The sequence below is a fragment of the Euleptes europaea genome, chromosome 10 (genome assembly GCF_029931775.1).
Source record: "Euleptes europaea isolate rEulEur1 chromosome 10, rEulEur1.hap1, whole genome shotgun sequence".
In the NCBI taxonomy this organism is placed as follows: domain Eukaryota; kingdom Metazoa; phylum Chordata; class Lepidosauria; order Squamata; family Sphaerodactylidae; genus Euleptes; species Euleptes europaea.
The window spans coordinates 79,063,125-79,082,942 of NC_079321.1; the positions used below are offsets into that span (position 1 = coordinate 79,063,125).

At 40.8% G+C, this 19,818-nt stretch overlaps 1 protein-coding gene across 2 annotated transcripts in view; it reads right to left on the bottom strand.

The window, feature by feature from the left end:
* Nucleotides 1–2,093: 2,093 nt before the first annotated feature.
* MOXD1 (monooxygenase DBH like 1) overlaps nt 2,094–19,818 on the bottom strand; it is a 73,609-nt gene continuing 55,884 nt past the window's right edge. For both annotated transcript variants that reach the window (XM_056856346.1, XM_056856347.1), the window contains 6 exons: nt 15,440–15,606; nt 12,102–12,293; nt 9,427–9,486; nt 8,561–8,703; nt 4,417–4,585; nt 2,094–2,275 (listed from right to left, as the gene is read on the bottom strand). In XM_056856346.1, coding sequence (XP_056712324.1) covers nt 2,108–2,275; nt 4,417–4,585; nt 8,561–8,703; nt 9,427–9,486; nt 12,102–12,293; nt 15,440–15,606 — 899 coding nt within the window. In that variant the 3' untranslated portion in view covers nt 2,094–2,107. The remainder of the gene's footprint in view (nt 2,276–4,416; nt 4,586–8,560; nt 8,704–9,426; nt 9,487–12,101; nt 12,294–15,439; nt 15,607–19,818) is intronic.

Genomic DNA, 19,818 nt, shown 5'->3' on the forward strand with positions numbered 1-19,818 from the left:
AACACACATTCAGTTTGCATGCACAGGAACTTGAATTAGTATTGTATTTCCAACAGGATGGCTTCATTTTTGCTCCTTCTTCATAGCATGCCAACTTGCTAGCAGCTAGCCACACCCTATGGCCATCAAAATCAACAAAGCATCTTACACAAGGTGCAGACAGATATAAGCCTCATGTTCATGTCCTAAAAATTCCATTCTCCCTTCTTGCTTTTTACCTTCCAGCCTGGTGAAGAGTTCTGGTGAACATGAAAGCTTACACGATGTGGTATGTTACTTTGGTCGGCCTTAATAAAAGGTATTGCATGGTTTCTGGTACTGGTTTTTGCTGTGGAACAATCTGGCTATCTACATTTTAGTCTACTTTGAGAATACAAGAAAAGTATCACAAACTCATTAGTTGTTGTTTTTAAAACTGAAATTGTACCAGTACTTGCAGCTCACCCTTTTGTCATTTGGTATTTAAAAATATATCTCAGCAGATATGCCATGATCAGTGTCTCATATTCCAGGTTCGCCACAATTCTTCCCCAAACTTAACAACTGCAATCAATCACCAAACCATTCCTTTCCTGCCAGGCAGTAACACAATGTGCAGCGATACATGTTAATGTAATGTGTAGCCGGCAATCCACGTTTTTCATTACACCATTTAGAGGATTTCCTAAATTTCTTGGCCTAAGTAGAGCATATTTCTGAGGAAAGAACTTTTCCTCAGACCACTCATTTCTGCGCCTTCCCTTTCCTGCTCAGGAAAAATCTCCTTAGAATATTTCGATAGTATCATATCTATAAAACTACCAAATTTCATTACCAATAAAATTGCACGTTAGGCCACACTTAAAAGATTAGGACTGAGGAGCCATTTTTCTTTTTCAATCTGCTAACATATTTCCTTTCCCATTCAGAAACAATTACAAGGAAACTTTGGTTTTGAGCCTAAATATAGGGAAGATAGATTATGTCACAGTTTTACAAAAATATCTCTGACAGACCATTTGTGTCAGAAATAAATGCCTTCTTGCAGACAAAGGATGGTTGTTCCATGTGGTTACCCAATGCTTGAGAGCACATGTCTGGGAGAGCTGCAGCAATAGGTATTCATTAGATCAGATGGCAGGACTGGGAAACTGATCATACTAAATGAGGCACATATATATATGATGGCAGGCTGGTATTCCTAAGAAAAGGTTTAGTAATGGACAGTACAGCTGGAGAAATGATGCTGAAGAGGTCTTAAATAATATCCTGAGATGATTGCATTTTCAGTGATTCTCACTATCTACTATAAAATAAAAAATTGGAGTTCCCCCTAGTAAAATGTATCTCATCCTTCCTTCAAGACGGTTAAGGCAGCACACACTGTCTTCATTTATCCTCACAGCAACCATATGTAGTATGTCAGGCAGAGAGAGACTGAGCAGCCCAAAGTCACCCAGGGAGATACGTGGCAGAATAGGGATTTGAAGCCAGATCCTTCCCCCAAAAAAAATCTGGTCCAAACTGGCTCTTATTATAACAGAAGCACTGTGTCAACCACTACAGAAACAGGGGTGAGATAGAAGACAATAGGGGCAGCCCATTCCTGAGCCTTTTGGTGGCCAGGGACGGCCACGGCTTTTGGGATCCATCCAGCTCTACCACCAATCACTGTCATAACTTGCCAGAGACCCAAGACCAGAAGCAAAATAACTCAGCAGACTTCAGGGCGATTAAGGTTATATTTAGTTTATTACAATGGTATCCAAATACAGAGCAACCTTTGGAGTCATAAAGTGAGGTGCCAGGATGAATTAAATGAAATGCTATGAATCAGTTTAGATTATATACTGCAAACCAGTGCACCTTCTGTACATACAATACTGTACATTTTAAAAAGTTTCCCACCCACCCCCATTCAAACAAAGTGAATGCTATTTTGAATGAGCAAATAAAGGCTGCAATTCTAAGGGCTCTTTCCCGGAAGTAAGTTCCACTGAATAACATAGGATTTACATCTGAGTAGAGATTATTAGGATTGCTTCTTTAGTTTATTGATATATATATACAAAAAAACAGTGCAAATGTAACAAAATGGCACAGAGAACATATGTGAGACTCATCAGAATTATAATACAAAGGGCCCACTGTTCCTTGGAGTAGTGGTTGAGATGTACAGCGCAACCAAAAGCATTAACAATAGATTATGGCTTAAACAGGAAGAAGAACTACATAGAACTGGCTCTGTCACATATGGTCTTTCTATTTCAGGTGGTACTGCCATCATTCCTTGTATCTGAAATTTAAAATGAAATAAAATGATCTTCTGCATTTGATCTACAGCATACATGTTTAAAAAGTTGCATTTCACACGGTAACAAGTGGGTCCTGCAATCTGTGAAAACCACTTATGATCACAGATATTTTCCCCATTGCCTCCCCTCAACAGTCCTTTTCAATCCAAGGGAAGTTCATTCCTGGCACTGCAGGATGCATGTGGCGAGTGGGATAAAATCACCTTTTCTGCCTCATCTTTCAGTGTGGCTCTGATAAAGGAAGAGGGAAGAGAGGGTAATTTCACTGCCTTTCCTCTCCCCACTATGGCCTCCTAACCCACATGGGTCATAGGGATAAGCTTTCCTAGGGTTGAAAATGAATACAGTTATAGGAATGTGGAAACATTCATGGATCATAGGATCTAGCCCAGGATCTGTTCATCTGTATCTTATCTGGTATTATCATCTGCAGTACTATATAATAGTGTATGAAACTCATACAGTGGGGGTGGGGGGTTGGCATTCAGTGTAAATTGATTTATTCCTGCTATCTAGTAGCTAATTCCTTATCATGCCCTGTTCCATAAAATTACAAACTATGATCTGAGTAGTAAGTACCCAAACTATGGAGGGATGTTTCTTCTGTATAGCCTCTCTACAGTGCTGTGTAGCATTACACCATGGCCACTCACCACAGGACGCATTCCATTTGTTTAATTAAGGCAAAATAATACAGTATTAAGTTTATAAAATTTAAGTTGCATATCCCTGAAGGAATCATGGGGAAAGGGATCATGTGTTAGGATATAATGCCAGAGAGACCAGGTTTGCTACTGCAACATTGTGGAAGCAACACCTGGTGCAAGTGTCCCATAAAGGAGCAGCTAGCCACTCAGTAGCCATGTACCTATACAGTGCTGCCTTCTTTGTAAGTGCCAATTTATCTGCAGCAACTGTTTGCCTATGACTGTTCCAATAAATCAACTCTCTTTTGGACTTTTGGTCTGTGGATGTTGTTTTGGGATCGTTTAAGGTTTAGTGCTCACATTTTGGCACTTACAAAGAACTAAGGTACAAAGCAGGGTATATTAAGGACTGTGGAAGGAACACATCAAAGGGGAGCATGAAACCCCCTCCCTGGAGTAGGGAGTCATATTCACAGGAACTTCAAAAGCTAGCAGGAAAGCATAACTAGGGAAACGGCCTTGACTAGGCACCTGGGAGGAAGACAAAACAGTGTCAGGCCGTGCTGGGAAACTGTTTGCAGAAGCAAGGTCTGACATCACTACACCACACTGGATGCTGTAGCAGTAGTAGGGACTTCAGCCTTGGGATGGGTGAACCTCTCTGGATTACCAGATTCAGGAGGTAAACAGCTGGTAACAGGTATTGCAATAATGGCCTTTGTGAGCTTGTGAGTCATTTCTCCGGCTGCTCTTTGAAACAGAATGCTGAATCAGATGGTCTTGGTCTGCTCATAAAGGATGCAGTTTGACTGGGGTTCTACAGCTTATGGTGGTATGATCCTGTTTTTCAATTTATGGCTTGGAAACATGACTAGAATAAGTCTACAGTCTATACCAGTGATCCCAATTGTGGCACCATGGCACCCACCAATGTGCTTCCTGGTGCTCATTTGCTTCTTTTCCAAAGCAAAAGGCTAGTCATGGCTTTCGTCCTCCTCTATGTAGCAGGAGAACCCAGAAGCAACCAATTTCATAGCAGGAAGATTCTTGATTTGCAACTTCCCAACATTTTGTGACTGGATCCAATACCCAACTGCAGACATTTTCTGATAGGCCCCCGTCTTCTGTGGCAGCCATTTTGTGGTGGTGCCCATTCCCTATTCTTAAAATTATGAGTGTCCATAGGCTCATCAAGACTGGGGGTTCCTGATCTACACAGTTGAACACATGAAGCTGCCTTATACTGAATCAGACCCTTGGTCCATCAAAGTTGGTATTGTCTACTCAGACCGGCAGCGGCTCTCCAGGGTCTCAGGCAGAGGTCTTTCACATCACCTACTTGCCTAGTCCCTTTAACTGGAGATGCTGGGGATCAAACCTGGGACCTTCTGCATGCCAAGCAGATGCTCTACCGCTGAGCCACAGCCCCTCCCACAGTTGGTCATTCAAGTGTAATTAATATGGATTAAACTTACCGTCCACTCAGCATTATCAGTCTTAGAACATCTTACATTCACTGGCAGCCTAAGAACAAAGTTATTGTAGGAAAGACCCTGTTCTCTGGTCCATTTAAACTTATTCATTGCATCCACAAAAGAGAGGTTTTTGTATTGTTTTGGACTCTTGATAATGAATGGCCAAGTCCTGAATTTGAAAATTAAAAAAACAAACACATATTCATAATATTTCTGAAATTCTTGTACCAGATGTTTAGAATGCGGTTCATTTTTAAATTGAATGTTAGTATTAAATAGTGAATGATTAATGCATCAATCCATTTAATGCTAAATTTATTTGAGCATGATCCAGACCTATCTATCACATTTCTGCACCACCTTTCTTCTAGGGAGCTTAGGGTAGTGTACTGAGAGTGACTGCCCCAAAGTTACCCAGTAAATTTCATGGCTGGGCAGGGATAAGGATGGGAAACACATATGCACACAGATACCAGTTCCCATGCCATACCAGTCATACCAGCTGAGCCAATAGTTCCTTTGCTTCACAGGTACTTAAAACATTATGTACTTTGCCCACACTTGCTCTGTTTTTTGCTTAGTATGACCAGTGTTATAAAGGGTTAGAAAAGTATTCCTAATTTCTTGATGCAAACACTAAAGACTTGAGCAAAACTGAAAAAATAATGTACCCTATTATATTACTTACACACACACCCCTCATATTAATACACCCTGGCATCTGGGATTTTTCCAGTCCTTGTGTGGACTACACAGAATGCTGCATAATGCAGTAAATAAGATTAGATGACTTAAAGGTATCATTCCACTCTGACTTCTATGATCCTATTAGCAAAGTTTCACATTATCTAGAGCTGAATGCTGTGGTCAGTTTCTCATAAGCAGCATATCCTTCAAAATATATAATGTCTTGTTACAGACAGATGTTGCCTACAGGCAAATCCAAGTTTTAATGTGGGCAGTGCTTCTGATTTTTGCTTCTTCTGAGTTTCTCCCTGATTTATCCGTTTCAATTTACTTGGTTCCAGTCAATGAGTTACACTGATACATTTGTTTTACAGTGTTGTTATAGCTTGGGTTTTGAAATTTGTAAATACCAGTGCACATGCATACAATGCTATTGCTGTAGCTTTCTAGTCATTTCATTGTGTGATTTCCCCCCTGTTTATGATCTTAAGCAAGGGCATGCATTAAAATACCAGATAACTGTTTTGATTTTTTTAGCATGATTTTTTAGTGGTGTCTCTGATTGTATCAACATTCTTTTTCAGTTAACAGATAGGTCTCAACATAGCAGCTTGTGTTTTTACTGCACATCTAACTTGCTGTTGGAAACCCAACCATGGTCCAGATGTACAAAGAGATATGCTTAGAAAGTTAGCTTTTCATTTGAAGGAGGTAATGATGGAGACTAGATTATTCATGCCATCGTATTTCCTATTACTATGTATGGGTGTGAAAGCTGGACAGTGAAGAAAGCTGATAGGATGAAAATGGATTCCTTTGAAATGTGGTGTTGGAGGAGAGTGTTACGGATACCGTGGACTGCCAAAAAAACAAATCAGTGGGTTCTAGATCAAATCAAGCCTGAATTGACTTTAGAAGCTAAAATGACTAAACTGGGGCTATTTTGGTCACATCATGAGATGACAAGAGTCACTGGAAAAGACAGTCATGCTAGGAAAAGTTGAGGGCAGCAGGAAAAGAGGAAGACCCAACAAGAGATGAACTGACTCAATAAAGGAAGCCACAGCCCTCAATTTCCAAGATCTGAGTAAGGCTGTCAAAGATAGGACATTTTGGAGGACTTTCATTCATAGGGTCGCCATGAGTCGGAAGCGACTTGACGGCACTTAACACACACACACACACACACACACACACACACACACAATGATGGAGAAAAATGGATTCTGGTTTATGATGAGAAATTTAATCTGCTCATGACGTGACCCCACACCGGCATCCATGCCACTTTACCATGGCGCAAAGTAGCACCTACGCCAGTGTGGGAGCAAACATGCCAGTACCGGGGAGCCACAGAGCTGCGCTGACCTCCGCCGCCATTGCAGCCACACTGGCAGAAAAGTCCTAAAAGTGTGTGTGTGTGGAGGGGGGGGTGTTCCTGGGGCATTCCCAGGGCACAGCGGATGTCAGTCAGCTTCCAGACCCCTTTCAGCCTGGGAATGTCCCTTGCCCTTTGCCATTTTTGGTGGTGCAGCCCTATTATGTTCTATGGGGGATTTTTTTTTTGCATTTTGCATGTACCCTTTTTAAATTCTTGTTTTGCGGCCAGGAATCCTCTGAGGAGGTGGCGCAGCTGTGCTACTCCTGGGCGCCATGTATCCACCCCACCCCAGGAATGGGCTGCCCAACAAGAGGCCATCGCCATATCCTATGAAAGTGTGTTGTGATTAAGCATTGTGTGAAGAACTGTTTCCATTCAAATGATACATAATTAAGTATTGGAATGTGCATATAGCTGACAATTCCTTCAATAATCAAATGAAGTCAAAACTATGTCATGTGTTTTTGGATTACTTTTGGATTAGGTCTTCCAAGAAGGGATAGTTCAGTTAATTGCCATTTTATTTGAAAGAAAACCCTCATATTTTGAATTTTTGGCCCAGCCAAAACAATTGCTTTTCCCCAGACCAAATATGCATCTTTCTTCCCGTCATGATGAATGCACACTCAAGAGAGCACATCATTCATTAGCATATTTTCTTTCTGTCATCAGATACATTTGCATGCTTGAAATCAGAACCTGCAATTTTCTAGCTGTCTAGATATTTTGTAAATATAAAATATCTGCCAAATAGAGGCTGCAAGTATTGTACTCTGAAGATGTGGGATGTGTAAGATTTTAATTAATTTAATTCTAGCATATTAGAAAAATGTTATTTTTCTATTATATTTGTAAGCTGTGGTTATTTATATAAGTCAGTAGAAAATAGTCCTGTCTAACTTAAACTGAACAAAGCAGGTGATTTTTCGTATCTGGTACAGGATATCACCAAATAACAGATGAGATCATATACATGTGACCACAAAAATGAGATCAGAGTTAGGGTGGATTTGAGAGGAGGAGATATTCAAATCCTCTTAGAACAAAGAACTCTGGAAAAGTATAAATATGAGGACTAGGCGGAGTCTGTTAGGAGACTTTCACTTTTGAACCCGAAAAGGGCTGAAATGTCTTCCTCTTTTGCCTGGCAAAATAAAAAAAGCTTTTTTCTCCCTTTGCTTCTTAAACCTGGCGTCGTCTCTACTTTGTGATAATAAATCTGGTCACAGAGGAGAGTGTATATTTACATCCAACAAAGATGCCTGCCCTAAAATAATTTGTAGAATTATGTGTTAATCACTCAGTAGCACAGAGCTCCAGACAATAGTCTTAACTCTGTAAACCATTATCCTACATGCTAAAGCACCAACATGTTAAGCATTTAAAGAGGTACTGCTAGGCTTAATGTCTTCATTTACTTAACCTAATTTCAGCTCTGCCCTCTCCTCTCAATGCTTCAATTTAGAGCATACTTTTCATCACTTTGATTTTACAGTTGCTGAGAAAAGTTACGTGCCAGTAGTGATGGACTGAGCTCTCTGCAACTTGACTGAGAATGGGTTTTTTTGGGGAAATGGTTTCTTAAAAAATAAAATAGTTTTATTTGCAAACCTATTCCAAAGTTCAGGCCCCTCTGTGCTCCTTCTCCCAATCAGTTAACACTTTCCCAGCCACCCCTTACCCTTCTCCATTTGCTGACAGTGGCAGCAACAGGTAGGTCTTATTATAAGGAGACTTCATGGTAGGGCTTCCATTTGGACCTCAGTGCTGCTACAGCAGTATTCCAGGCATCTTCTTCCATACCTGACTGCATATGCATGCTGCTGTGGTGTAGGGCATGTGGCAACTGACAGGAAGCATATGACTTTGTCATTATTAAGACACTGCTGCTGTCCAGTTTCTTGAGGCACATGGGATTTGTGCTTCAGTTGAATAGTTTTTAAATATTGCTTAATAGAATTGCAGTCAATAAGTAATAGTCAAGGTCAGCAGGGGCTGGCCATTGACATCCAAGACATACTAGCTTTTTAGCAGCACAGCATCATATACCCCAGACATTACATCTATCCTACTTACCTTACTGGTCTGTATATATCTTTCACACCAATAAACTGAAGTTGCTCCATGATGTCTGGAATGCTTGCACATCTGGTGAGATTTATTCTTGGATAGTACAGAAGATAGGACAAGCACATTTCATTTCTGGTACTAAAACCACCCTGAAATTGTAAAAAAAAATATTAATCTAAGTCTCAGAATTTGGGGGAGAAATCTGGAATGCTCCCTAGGATTGCTCAGTTTATTCTCAATAATTACAAGAAATCCATACTTAAAATGCAGATAATATATAGAGTAGCAGTGGTAAACAAAGCCACAGCTATGACATGTTTCCATGCAAGCTGTAAAATTATAAAATAAAGAGAAAGATTACTTACAATAGGTGATAAATGGCATATTGTAAATGAAAAGTTATTTCAGCTTTATCTTACAGCTAGGAATTTCCTCCCTTCCCAGTGTCATTCTCCTCATAAGAATGTTGAGAAGACCAAATGGTTTGTCTCGAACTACACCACTCAGCAAAGTTTGAAGCCTTCCTCTGATGGCTCCTTAGGTTAGAAGAACGTTTCGAACTCTGATGAGCAGAGTGGTAAGATGAAAGCCAATATGGCCAAAAAATTCAATTCCTGATCTCATAGCCCTCCTGGCCATTTTACTTAATATACGCCCTGCTCTTCTCCCTATAATGGAAACCCAAAGTGGCTTAGAACAGTCTCATCGGTGGAGATTAGCAGTTTCTCCAGACTCAGAGGTCAGCTTTACAAAACTGATCAATCTTGATGTTAATTCTCAATAATTAACTATTTAAATCTCAAAATATTGTTTGCGGCTAGTATTTTTGGAGTCATTTTCATTCCACATCAAGTCAATTTGTAATTTCTTACCCAAGTCATATGTGATCGATTTACGGTACTATAATGACATTCAGTGACTAAATTATCTCCCTGAAAAACAAAATGGAAGAAATACAATTTTACAAATTTTAGCATGAACACCATCACTTTGGAAAGTGAGTTTTTTCAAAGATGTAGCACATATGCTGAAATTCTATGTTTGGTATTTATACTGCATAGTATTAAATATATGGACACTGAAGCCGGAGATTTTGCTCCCCGTGTCCTGAACCCCAGGAAACTTCATGGCATTATCCCAAAGGGCGGCCTTGAACCTCAGGTCCTGGTCTTTCCGAGCATTAGGGGTGAAGAGGGCACAGGCATGGCAGGAAGACAGAATGTGGCCCTCACCCAGACAGATGAGGCAGTCCTTTTGCTCGTCTGATTTTGCCCTCTTCATCCTGCAGGACTTGCACTTTTTGAAGAGTGCCATAGCAGAATGAAGTGACAGCTTCCAGAAAAGAAGAACGATCTGATGAAATGATGAAGCAACCCAAAAGACATCGGCTAACCTCGGTGGCAGAAAGAGAACTGAGGGAAGGATGCTCCCCGCCCCTCTGTCACATGTCCAAAAGGGCGGTAAGGACCACTGCGGGAGGGGAGGGGGAGCAAACCTTGTTGCTGGGCTAAAAATGAAGCTTTCAAAAAGTCTCCACAGCTGGCCTGAGCATGCGCAGTTCCCATGTGGCACTGCAAAAAGGCCACGAAGATGAACTCTTGAGTTCACATGATGGAGTAAAAGTAGCTTTTGGTACTGCTGCAACAGTGACCCACTGTCCTCTTCCAGACCTGACATGGATACACTGCATTTTTTTGAAGCAGTATACTTTTCAATAGTGCTTCCCATGTTATGTGCATGGTGTTATTCTGAATTCAAAATATGAAATGGACTAGAGCAATTTTGATCCAAAATTAACACATGCAACTTTGAAATAATTAACAGTGAATCAACATATTTGGGGCTAGAAATTTTTTTAAAAAGTTACATCGAAATTCTTGGTTCTTAATGCTGTGCAGGCAAAGGCCAACATTAAAAGTTCTAATAGTCTGGTCATAGCTACTGGGGCACTTTCTGTACTCTGCCTGTTTTCTAGTTCATTGATTAGTATCTGGGCATCGGGAGTTTCAAGAGAGGTGGCAACTGTAACTTCCACATGAGTGGACCATTGAGCTGGCTTCAATAAATTTCCCTTTTGAAAAAGGGGGACCTTATGAGCCAATGGTAGAACACCAAAATTTCCTTTGATTGTTAGTGAAAGAGGTAGATGATCACTTCCATGGAAGGTTTCAACTTGCAATTTCATATTGCAAGGAAATAAATTTGGAGAAACTAAAAAATAGTCTATCAGACTTGCACCTCTACTCAAGAAGAAGGTATACTCTCCCATTTCATTGATGCCCACCCGGCCATTTTTTAAATCTCACAGTTGTGGGCTGCTCTTTGGCTTGGTGCATTAAAAAACCCCCACTAATGCTTAATAGGTACAAAGAAAGTGTTGAGCATTAGGTAGCGAGCTTTGTTTCATTTTAGACAGGCAAGGGTTAATATTGAGGTTAACCAGTTCAAGGTATGATGTAACCTGTAATATGTTAATCTAGCATTTGGTCAGTGAAGAGCATCCGTTGGAGACATGCCGCTTGTCACATACACAAGTGAATCTGCATTTTACTGTGCTTTCCTTATAACCTTTGTTTAGTAGAGAAAGCACAGTCCTAGTTAACTTTTGACCATCAACCTGGAAGGATGGAGGGGCGATTCTTATACCTAGAAATGCCTCATGTTTAAGCTTAGTGCCTGCCAGAAGCATCTGGCAGTATAGGTAACTGTAGAGATGTAGAAAGAATTTATTTGTTTTACCTCCCATGAACCCTATCCCTGATTTAGTGAGTAAAGGTTGTTTGACTAAGACAAAAGGATTTTGTCTAATTTTGTGCGTGTGTGTCACTTACTATATTTTCATTAGGCCATAACCAAACGATCCAACCCTCTGAATCGGTAGCAGATACTAAGAAGTAAGGCTCAATTCTAACAGAAAGTAGATATTGTTATGAGTAGGTGGGGCAGTGCAGTGTTGTCCAAAACAAACAAAAGGGGATGGGGAGGGGTAGAAACAAGAAAGAAAGGACAAAAGAAAGAATGAAAGAAAGACATTGTGTGGCAATAACAACACACAAGGTCACGACACATAATGGTAATCAGAAATTAAATCTACTTTTCAATTTTTTGTAAAAAGCAGACAGTAGAGAAGCTGGGCAAGACTGTTGCATGTATTTGAAGAAGAGTTGGTTTTTATATGCCAACTTTCTCTACCACTTAAGGGAGAATCAAACCAGCTTACAATCACCTTCCCTTCCCCTCCCCACAACAGACACCCTGTGAGGTAGGTGGGGCTGAGAGAGCATGACTAGCCCAAGGTCACCCAGCTGGCTTCGTGTGTAGGAGTGGAGAAACAAATCCAGTTCACCAGATTAGCCTCCACCGCTCATGTGGAGGAGTGGGGAATCAAACCCAGTTCTCCAGATCAAACTCCACTGCTCCAAACCACTGCTCTTAACCACTACACCACACTGGCTCAGCTTGTAATATGGATATTTCTGACCAATATCACTTCAAGCCTCATTTCCAATCATTACTGAAATGGGAAGGAACTTATATATATTCATACGGGCAAGATGAGCCTTTCTTCTTTTAGATACTGAAACTCCTGGAAGTTGAAGTCAAAGTCATCATCATATGCTAGAAGCTGCTGTTCATTGCCGTTGTGGAAATGGCGCACCCTTATAGCTCTTCCAGCAAGGTGTGCATGTAGAAGAACAGCAAAGATGTGAATTCCACTTGGCTTCTCAGCATCCAGGGCCTAGGAAAGACCAATGAAAGCAATCAGCTTACGTCAAAGAGTCAGTGGGTGCACACTTGATATCAGAAGAGTGAAAAGGCTACATTTACACATGTGCAAGACTCACCCCTCTGCACACACAAGCAGTGTCATCAATATATCTAATTCTCATAATATTGCATCTGTGGATACTTAAATTCAGAGACCAGAGCCACGAGCAGCAAGAGAGGATCTTTCTACAGTCTGAGAAAAGCTCCAGGTTTCCCCTGGACTCTTGAAAGTTCATAACCCAAAAATATTGTTGGTCTCTAAGGTGCTACTGGACTGGAATCAAGTTGTTCTAATGCAGACGAACACATCTGCCCTCTGAAACGATCTTCATGGAAGGTTTACAGAAAAATCTCAGATCTAATACACACACATATACATATACATCCATGCATACATCCACAGGGGGTTGACCCCCCCCCCCAAAAATAGAAGCAGCACCTGTAGGCAAAGCAAGCTATAAATCCCCTGACTAATCTCACTTCATCAATTAATACTCTTTCATCCCACAGCACCACCCCAATTTATCGTGAGCGTTTGTTTGCTTTGTATATGCAATGTGGTTCACTGTCGACCGAATGGAAACCAATGAAATTTTACATTTAGTTTAAATGTTATTGTTTTGTGTATGAGTGCCATTTACTTTAGGTGATGCTTCCTCCATGATGAAATGATGAAAACTGTCAATATTTATGGAGAAAAATACTTGTGAAGTGAAGGCCTAAGCCTTCTGTAAAATTCTGAGTTCCTATCTATATGATTTATTTTGTTTGGGATTCAGGTTGGCAAATATATTAACAGTTTTGGTATCAACAAGGTAAGCCCAAATCTTAAATTCTACCTATAAATATGGACTATCAGTACAAAAGGAATGGTCTAATGAAAATATTTCTTGATACAATGAACTTTCATTTCCTATCACACAATGGCTTGCAATTTGAACATAAGAAAAGCCATGCTGGATCAGACCAAAGCCCATCAAGTCCAGCAGTCTGTTCACACAGTGGCCAACCAGGTGCCTCTAGGAAACCCACAAACAAGATGACGGCAGCAGCACCATCCCGCCTGTGTTTCACAGCATCTAATATATTCGGCATGCTCCTCTGAACCTGGAGAGAATAGGTATGCATCATAACTAGTATCTATTTTTACTAGTAGTCATGAATACTCCTCTCTTCCATGAAAATGTCCACTCCCCTCTTAAAGCTTTCCAAGTTGGCAGCCATCACTACATCCTGGGGCAGGAAGTTCCACAATTTATCTATGTGTTGTGTAAAGAAATCTTTCCTTTTATCAGTTTTGAATCTCTCACCCTCCAGCTTCAGCAGATGACCCCGTATTCTAGTATTCTGAGAGGGAGAAAAGCTTCTCCCTGTCCACTCTCTTCAAACCATGCATAATTTTATAGACCTCTATCATGTCTCCCCTTAACCGCCTTCTTTCCAGACTTAACAGTCCTAAGCATTTTAATTGCTCCTTATAGGGCAGTTGCTCTAGTCCGGGAACATTTTTGTTGCTCTTTTCTGCACCTTCTCAAGCTCTGCAATATCCTTTTTTAGATGTAGTGACCAGAACTGTACACAGTATTCCAAGTGTGGTCTCACCATAGATTTATACAAGGGCAGTATGATATCAGGATTTTCCTCCCACTCTATAGGGTCCCCAGTCACAATCCCCAGGCTAAGAGCCACAGGGTAAGAGGCAAAGGCTCGTGCCTCTGGCGAGGAGGAGCCTTTGCAATTTAAATGCTCACAGCCCCGCCTCTCACACACAAACTCCACCCATAAAAAACCCCCTCTTTAGAAGGCTGCAATCAGGCTTTAAGCACCCACTCTCCCTCAGGCACAGTAATCAGTCCTCTCCCAGCAACCTCAGTTAGTTAATACTCAGTTAATTGAGGCTTCCCAGCAGTTTTAGGAAAGGCAAAGGTTAACGCTCACCTCTCCCTCACTGATGCTCTAGGAATTTTCCTATGTGTCTGGGATCTTTACCGTAGAGACCCGGGCAAATTCCCTGAAGTGACGTTACATCCTCCATACTTCACCCTCCCCAGGCACTGCCTTTGAAATCTCCTGGTATTTGCCAAGGCAGTGCTGTCAACCCCTAATACTGCATCATGAAGTTAAGCACATTTGGAAATCTCAGTACACGAGTATCTGCCTTCTCCAGTACAACACACCCCACATAAGTAATGGGCTGACTAATTTATAATATTATTCTTTGAATTAAGTGATTCGCAGTGCATATAGAATTACTCCAGTCTAAACCCAATGGGCTCAACTCACTGTGTTAAAAAAAAAAAAAATCCGTCTATGTATGCAGAATTTAAAGCAGAAGTTCTTGAACCTCTCATGGACTTATTGACAATATTTTGTCTCATGAAATTAGGATGTGTATCCAATGAAACATCCATCTACAAGGTTTTCTCAAATTGCCCTTGAAACTCAGTTAAAAAAAAAAAGGATAGGGCTTGTCTAATGCACGTGACGACGAGAAAGCCTGACTGATGGAAGTCAAGCAGTTCCCCAGAGTGTGTGTGTGTGTGTGTGTTAAGTGCTGTAACTTCCGACTCATGGCGACCCTATGAATGTAAGTCCTCCAAAATGTCCTGTCTTTGACAGCCTTTCTCAGATCTTGCAAATTGACGGCTGTGGCTTCCTTTAGTGAGTCAATCCATCTCTTGTTGGGTCTTCCTCTTTTCCTGCTGCCCCAGAGTACTGACTAAAAAAAAATCCATCATTATTATTCAGACTACTTACCTTAGTTTGCAATTGATAGCATTAACAACATGTATCCTTTTGACCAGAATACAAACCAAGGATATGTGCCTTTTGCAGAAATCTGAGTACTAAAGCTCTTATTTACTGTAGTTTTTCACTACAGAAGTTGAAATTGATAGACACATGCCATTTTTAAAATATGTACAGTGGCTGTTGTGTCCAACAGTGGGACAGATTTGTCCCATGTGCACATATCCCATCTTCTGAACCAGGACATAGAGAGAAGTAAATATCTGTGTACTAATAACTATATCAGTATTTATCATTTTCATTGGAAGAAAGATGCTATGTTTAGTTTATTCAGAGAATAACACTTATTTCGCTAGACAGTAGACATACTTCTTTCAGGCATTCCAGAGTGCAGTGACCCTCTGACATGAATTCAGGCATGGCTGGTGGGATGTTGTGGAAGAGGCTGACCCAAAGACCTGCTTCAATAACTCCAGCATCGTATCTCCTCAAATCTGGAGTATAAAATAGTCTCAGTCCGGAGTTATCCATATTCCCTAAGAACAAAAGAGCCATTGTCAGCTGCTGCTACAAATCAGCAAAGAATACCATATCAGTTTTAAGTTGCTTTGGGACCCACCCATCAAATTTTATGCAAGGAAACAAGACAAGAGAGGGATTGTCCTTAAGATCGGTCAGACAGGTCACAGGAATCAGGAAAGCGGTAAACGAAGCCTAGTCACAAGAGGGTGGTTGAGCAGAGCAGGATGAACTTTGCACTGTTCTAAGCCATACAGAAAATTCTTATGTCCTTGTATGGGCTTTTCAAGACAGAAGTGGCTTAGTATAATAGATGCACAGTTGTTAGTTGTGAGGTATCATCCACATGACTTATCTCAAGGAAGCATATTGCTTGTTGCAAAGGTATCTCAACTCAAGTTGCAGTATTTTGTCTTCCCCTGGGTCAGTCATCCACGGCAATATGGAGTGCGGTAAGAAATGTGGTTTCATATCTGCCTCAGATACCTATTAGATAATGCCTGTAACAGTTGCTAGGGAGGGAAGGTGGCATGGTATAACCCAGTCTCATCAGATCTTGCAAGCTAACCAGGTTGTGCACTTGGAAGGGAGACCACCAAGGAAGGCTCTGCAGAGGAAGGCAATGGCAAACCACCTTAGCTTCTCACTTGCCTTGAAAGCCCCTTGCTGGGGTTGCCATAGGTTTGCTGGGACTTGATGGCATTTTACACACACATAACAGTTGCTGTGACAAGCAACTTATTTCAGTTCCATGTCTCCTCAGTTATGGGTTCATTACAAAGGTTTTATTTATTCCTTTTTTCTTTGCAGGCTGAGTGCTCCCCCAAGGTAGCACCCAGGCAGGGGGATAATGAAGCAGCCCTTAAAAGAAATACATAAATAAATGCATGACTGCCTTTCCTTTTCAGAGCTCCTCTGATCAATAGATCTTGAGCAATGACTGTAAGAGTACTAAATTAGTTTCTAAAGGAAAATATGATAGACAGGTGTTTAGCAACTGATAAGGTTATATTCGGATCACTATCTAGCATCAGACAGGGAATAAAAATTATTAAATGATAAACGTGATAACCCCCTTTTGGATGCACACCTTAACATGGTGAGGGGGTTTGTGTGTGTCAGTGAAGCCGGGAGCAATACCGACAAGAGACTAGACTCCCGGCAGAGTCACTCAAGACGGAATGGTCATAGCTGAGACAGCAGACGAAGATGCACCCACCCACTTCAGGAATCAATGGCCACATCCGCAGAAGAGAACAGGCAGTTCCAATGATGATGGGGGCAGAAGAATCCTTGAAAGCTAGCTACTGGGTGGCAGCAGTAGTGGAAGGTGACATTGGCGGAGGATCTTTTGTAGACAACGGCAGTGCCACTACGGCTAACCCTGGTTAGTACTGTGCAGAAGAAGGCACTGGTAAACCACGTTTGACCAACCTTTACCTTGAAAACCCTATGATGAGACAATCCAAAATAGAAAAAGATATAGTGCTGGAAGATGAGGCCCCCAGGTCGGAAGGCACCCAACCAGCTACTGGGGCAGAGCGGAGGACAAATACGAGTAGCGCTGTTCTTAATGATACGACTGGACTAAAGCCAAAAGGACATTCACAGTCATTGATGTGAATAGATGCAAAAGGAAAGTCCAAAGCTGTTTGTCACATAAAATAGGAACATGGAATGTGAGAAGCATGAATCAAGGTAAGCTTGAAATTGTAAACCAAGAAATGTAATTGTCAAGAAGTTGAGGTCCCTCAATTTCTTGGATTTCATGATTTTCTTGGTTCATAGAGGCCTATGAATTTTGCGCTATTGGGATTTTAGACCAGCAAAATAGATCCATTTTGAAAGCTGCTTCTGGGGAGGGAACAAGATAGGCAACCAGCTGCTTCTTGTTAAACCTTTCTCTCCCCTTTCTGGAATGCAAGGCCGTGCGTTGTCATGGTAACTAATCGGTCAGCCATCATGACGATGTCCAGGTGCAGGGAGTTCTGCAGGCTTCATCACCTGAACCCGTCAATTAGTGAGTCAGCATTCTTTTTTTTAATAAATTTTTTATTTTATTTATTTTATAGCAATCAAACAAAGTATTCAACAATCAATACAAGTAAACATCAGAGTATAGATTCTAATTAATAATTGTTGGAAATACATCCATATATAGATAATAAAAAATAAAATATAAAAACTTCCCCTACACTTCCCTCAGTCTTATCATTTTATTTGTTATCTCCTTTGTTTAAGATTCTAATCCTAATATTATTACAAACATTTACTATTTCATTTACCTATTTTAAAATAAAGAGAAAAAAACAAAAAACAAAAAACAAAAAGGAAATAAGAACAGATATAAAAATAGAAATAAAAATGGATTAGATAATATGTAACATTTTTAACCTCCTTTAGAAATGAATATTCTAATTTCTCCGTTTCTCCCACATATCTAATAACTCAATTATGTTAATGTCATTAATTATGCTGTTTTTATCAAAGCCAAACCGTTTAATCAGACCATTTTAGTTAAATCCCAAAAAACTAAGCCCTTTGACCCAGTCTCTTTATCTTAAATTTCCAACATCTTCTCTTTCCCAAAAAATTTGAATGATGAAGGGCATCCATGGAGGTTGTTAATGCAGTTCCCTCTTTAAAAATTGATGTAAGATAGTGTATCTGCAACAGATTTTCTTCCATCCCCAAGGTGAAGAGAAAAATCCCGGTGTTTCCAGCTATTTGCCCTTTTAAGTTCTCCCAGTTAACTTTGAAAAGTTCATCAGGTAGTACATACAACCAAAAATTCAAGTCGCTTACATTCATCTCCATGGTTATCAGTCGGGTAAATTCAGTTTCTTCTTGCAGGTATATATCCTTCGGAAATCCTTTGTAGCTCTCCATCTCCTTTGCAGTGATTAATTCTTCATTGAATGGTTTATAATTTGGGGAGCTTCCTTCTCTCATCTCAAATCTCATTGTCATAATCCGGACTTTAATGTCCTTAAGATCTCCCAGAATTTCATCCAATTTCTGAATAGCAAGTTCATAGGTGTCGTTTGTCAGAGAGAAGAGACGGTCCATGCATTTAATCTCACTTTCCATGGTTGCCACTTCTGGTGGTTAACTGAAATTTAATTTGTAAGATCCGGACAGGAATATGTTGAGTTGTAAAATGATGTTGCAGGGGGTAGAGTAAAAAGTTGCACATCTGCCTCCCTAGGAACTGGGGAAGTATTTGCCAGTTACACAATGCCACACATCCGGTCTCAAATCCCATAGAATTCTCACGATGGCAGACAATAGCTGATACTTCCGGGTAAGACGTGGCAAAGGGATTTGTTTACTCAGAAAAGCCTCCTCCCAGAAATAGGGGGGAATCTGCTCATCCCTCCTTCTTACACTTCAGGAATTCTGATTGGTGGCTTTACCGTCATTCAAATAGTCCCGATTGTTATGTCTATCCACTGATCAATTTGATTAAGATCCTGTCGGCTTATCGAATGTTTTTAAATGCCAAAGAGTCAACCAAATCTCAGATGGGAGGATTCGGATTCTACAGATATTTTTTCACTCCTTCAAAGCTTCCAATTCCAGGTAAAACAAAAGAGTTCTCGTTACTTACTCAGATTTTAGAAGAGTAGGTATTTTTGCTTAAATATTGTTGCTTAGATGGTGATAGATAGGGGAGAGCTGAGCCTAGATTCCAAAGAAATGTTCCCAGCAATGGTTCCTCCTCAAGCCAGACAGGACCTCATCCAGGATTCCAAGAGTCGCACGATGGCTCTCTCAGCAAAACTGGGGGTCAAACCGCACTTCATGGACAGCAGGAGAGATCCTGTTTCCCAATCCACTGTTTAGGATCGGGTAGGGGTGCAGGATTACACCCCAGATTTGAAAGAATCTTGGTTCTCTTGGGAGCCCCCAAGAGACGTGGCACTCAGTTCAGCATCCCTAGCGGAAGTTTTCCAATTAGTGAGTCAGCATTCTGACCAAGCAATTAATCAACCATTAAATTACTTTCATTTTCTCATTGGCTCTTGAGCTCACACCATTGAGAAAATGATCATAAAACCAGATCAGTTCTGAGCCTAATTATGCTCGTTGGGGGCACAGCAAGAAGGCTGTGCAGGCGGCATCACAACCCATTCTGATTTTGGCCCTAAGGGGAAACTCTGGTCAACTTGACATGCTTGGAGAAACTTTAGACAATTTGTGAAACTTTTGAATGCTGGAAGCATCTC